Source organism: Nematolebias whitei, chromosome 19 (genome assembly GCF_014905685.2).
Source record: "Nematolebias whitei isolate Nwh7 chromosome 19, NemWhi1, whole genome shotgun sequence".
In the NCBI taxonomy this organism is placed as follows: domain Eukaryota; kingdom Metazoa; phylum Chordata; class Actinopteri; order Cyprinodontiformes; family Rivulidae; genus Nematolebias; species Nematolebias whitei.
The window spans coordinates 32,829,393-32,833,742 of NC_056516.1; the positions used below are offsets into that span (position 1 = coordinate 32,829,393).

At 34.4% G+C, this 4,350-nt stretch overlaps 1 protein-coding gene across 1 annotated transcript in view; it reads right to left on the reverse strand.

Annotated features, from left to right (window-relative positions):
* The window catches only part of cart4 (cocaine- and amphetamine-regulated transcript 4), a 4,823-nt gene extending 986 nt beyond the window's left edge, over positions 1-3,837 (reverse strand). Inside the window, exons 1-2 of the mRNA XM_037693298.1 lie at positions 3,820-3,837; positions 3,563-3,724 (exon numbers count right to left, since the gene is read on the reverse strand). Coding sequence (XP_037549226.1) covers positions 3,563-3,703 — 141 coding nt within the window. The 5' untranslated portion in view covers positions 3,704-3,724; positions 3,820-3,837. The remainder of the gene's footprint in view (positions 1-3,562; positions 3,725-3,819) is intronic.
* Positions 3,838-4,350: the final 513 nt, after the last annotated feature.

The window sequence follows — 4,350 nt, forward strand, 5'->3', positions numbered from 1 at the left end:
ACAAACCAACACACAAATACACTGTCAGTACTAGAAATACACTGTCAGTACTACAAACCAACACACAAATACACTGTCAGTACCACAAACCAACACACAATTACACAGAGAAACAAATACACTGTCAGTACTAACCAACACATAAATACACTGTCAGTACTACAGACCAACCCACAAATATACAGAGAAACAAATACACTGTCACAAATACAATGTTAGTACTACAAACCAACACAACAATACACAATACCATTAACTAATACACATACACACTGTCAGCTAATAACATGAATTTCAGATAATATGATCAAGTGAACATGAAGCCCAATAAATACCAGGTACTAACTAACTGGATACATGGTAACTTACTTGTAATTGCTAGCTATGTACCTGGTATGCACTAGATATTGTACCCAGTAAATACCCAAACATACTCAGTAAGAACCAGGTTTGTACCCAGTAATACCTTGTAAATATCAGGTACATATATCCATCAAGTACCGTGTATGTCCCCGATAAGTAACTGGTATGTACTAAGTAAATATCTAGTGAATACCAGGTATGTACCCACTAAGTATCAGGTATCTACCCAATAATACTTGGTACCAACGGAGAACAAGTGGTATAATAAAATAAGACTTTTACCTTGTATTTACCAAGTATGTACCTAATATGTACATTATGCATACTATGTACTATGTAAATATCTGGTTTATGTACAGTGGTGCTTGAAAGTTTGTGAATTTAAAACAGAAAGTTCTATTTTGATTTATCCGTCTACAAAACATTCTTCCCACAACCTTCTGGCTTGTTCACGTGATCTTTATCAAACTGCAGACGAGCAGCCATGTTCTTTTTGGAGAGCAGTGTCTTCTCCTTCAACCCTGCCATGACACCATTGTTCAGGTCTCCTCATGGTGGACTCATGAACATCAACATTAAAGTGAGAGAGGCCTTCAGTTGTTAGAAGTTACCCTGGGGTCCTGTGAGACCTCGCTGACTATTCCACGCCTTGTTCTTGGAGTGGTCTTGGTTGGTCCACCACTCCTGGGGAGGGAACAATGGTCTTGAATTTCTTCCATTTGTACACAGTCTGTCTGACTGTGGATTGATGGAGTCCAAACTCTTTACAGATGGTTTTGTATCATTTTCCAGCCTGATGAGCATCAACAAGTCGTTTTCTAAGCTCCTCAGAAATCTCCTTTCATTCCATGATCCACTTCCACAAACGTGTTGTGAAGAGCAGACTTTGATAGATCCCTGTTCTTTAAATCAAACGAGGTGTCCACTCACACCTGATCGACATCCCATTGATTATACCCAACAAGTACCTGGTATATAGCAAGTACAACAGGTTGCTGGTAAGTACCAGTTACGTAATTGATATATCCCCGATAAGTAACTGGTAAGTACCCAATAAGTATCTGGTACCTATGGAGACCAAGTTGTACGACCAAATAAATATATACCTGATACTAATCAAAGTAAATACCAGGTACACACCCAGTAAGATCTGTATTATGTACCTCATTTGTATTTAACCATATGTACCTACATTAACAATTTTGCTAAGACCGAATGCAAACAAAGTTACTTAAGTACTTTGATGTGCATGTTTGCTTCTTTCCATTTTTCTGGTGTGTTTGAAAGTTTTTATTTAAACCTCTACAGTCAGATGAAGGTAGATAACGCAGTTATTCGTTTAGTTTATCACTCACTCCTTCGTGGAAAGTTGTCAGTGTTTAGAGCAGATCATGATCACGAGTGGCTCAAGTTTTTGTTATGCTGAGGATTCACTTTAAATTTACTCTGAGTGTCTTTGCTGGTTCCAGCATCATAACATGAGCTAAAAATACATGGCAATAATTTACATAAGCTGACTGTTTATATGTGCTTTAAGAACAAAAACAAGCAAAATCTGCTGCTAAGTTGTTAAATTTTCCCAGAAACATCAAATATTCTCTTTAATACATCTAACAATACCCAAAAAAGTTCAATCTGGTCCTCTGGACATTCAAAAAAACAAAAAACAATTTGTTTTTTTGAATGTCCAGAGGACCAGATTGAACTTTTTTGGATTTTTCTACCTGCATTAATGAGCATGCATCAGGACATCTAACAATAAATTCCACTAATAATTTTTGATATATGAGTTTTTATAAACGCAGAGACGCATATATAATGGTCAACAAAATTTAAATAATAAATCAATTTACATCACGATCAACTGAAATCCACAAAGTTTTACTTGTTTCTTGTTTTCTTGATGCAGTGATTTTGTTAGTAGATGTTGCTGTTAATACTTTACTGGGCCTTTATTTTCAGTATTTGATGTGATTTAACTGAATTTGGAGCCAAACAGCAGTTGAGTCATTATTTTTCCTCAGAAATAATAATTTCTTGGTGTTTCTCACACAGCAGCAACCTTTTCATGACATTTACTGGCCTTTACAGGATCATAATCAACTAAAATGTGGATCTTTATCCAAATATTAATTGATAACCATCCGAGTCGGAGCTCTGAAGCGCCGGCTTGTTTCTAATCGTGAGTCTGTAAAATCAAACCTTGTTGAATTAACGGAAATGTCACATTAATTTTAGTATTAAACGTTCATAAAAAATGTTCAGAATAAACCTGAAATTTTAATATTTCAATTTAAACATACAATCCCTATTTACTTATTGATTTTTTTCTAAATGTCAGCATGAATACACATTTTTATAAACTTTATTTTTAAACACTTATGTTGTTTTGTCATGTTTTCACTTAAATTAAGTGTTCATTGATTTATTTGTCCATTGTAATAATTTCTAAATTTAAACATGTTTTTTCTCACAGTTAGCACCTCCCGAGTCATTTTTATTGTTATAATTCATTATTGTGACACTCTTTTATTTTATTTTTTATATTGTTTGTGACAGCATTCATCACTTAATTTTTTTCCAAATTAAACACATAATTGATGCTGATATGACTTTTACAATTGTTTTTACATCTTCAAAATTAATTAAAATTTGATTTATTTAGATGGTTTTTTTTTGTTTGACTAAATTTACCCACTTAAAATTTCTTTATGTAATTTTTGCAATTGTTTCAACAACACAATCAGATTTAAATTATTTATTTGGTGACTTAAAGCTTTCTTTATTTGCTTTAGGTTTCTATATATTCTTATTTGGTGTCTTAAATTTCTGTAAAAAGAGAATTTACAACCTGATTGAACTAGTTTTCAGGGTTAAATTGAAATTAGGCAGTAAATTCACTTTTAAATAAAAAATATAAAAAATATTTTAGAGTCCAAATTCAATAACCATTAGCATTATCATAACAAACAAGCTTTGTAGTTACATTTAATATCCTAATTTACTACATTTAATCACGTTATAAATTGGGAATTCTTAAAGATTTGTGAATTTAGTACAATTTTAAAGTTTTTTCTAATAAATTGAATGTTTCGTAATAAACTGACTGAATTTTTCTTTTATGTAAAAGTTGTGCAAACAACATTAAAATGTGCTGAATAAGAAAACCACAGCTCCAGTTGGGGTTGTTGTCGCTCACCAGTTCACTGGTTGTGAGTCCGAACACGGGCTCGTCCGGCGCAGGCGGCAGCTGGTTTTCAGATGACCTTTGACCCTGACAGAACGATGTCATCACAGACAAGATCACGGACATGTAGACGACGGCTCGCACCCTCTCCATCTCCAAGAACAGGTTAAAAACCTAAAAAAAAAAAAAAAAGCCAAGAGCTAAAATGAACAAACTCCAACTTAATGCAATAAAAACAGTTTAATTGTAAAATAACGACATAAACTTACTTTAAATCAACTAAAATAGTAAAAAATTGTAAATTAGTTTTTCCTTTCTCTATGTCTGTGACTTTAGCCTAAAAAAAAAATCAGTATTTTTTATTTTTCCTGCAGCTGTTTTCTTGTTCTCCCTTTAGATTTTCTTCATTAACTTTGCTCCTTCATGAGCTCTGGGCTCTCCTGCTCCTTCATTTATACCTCCTCCTCCTGCTCCTGCTCCTCCTCCTGCGATGCTGCACGTTCAGATTATTCATGCATTCAGCTCATCAGATAAAGCGCGCGGACGTGTCGGCCTGTGACTGATGGTGTGTCGGCTTGATGCTGAATGTTCGCAGCTCGAGCACAGAGGTCAAAGGTCAGACTCACAGCTGAAGGTGAGAAGGGAACCAGCCGAACTTCTTTCTGTAGTTCTGAGGTTAAACCCGTCTGTTTATGACTTGGAGCTGCTTTAATAAGAGACGAGGGGAATCGTCATGTTTAAATCATGTGAAAACTGAAACATACGTGATTTTCTCTGCGTTGGTCATTTTATTTTTATTT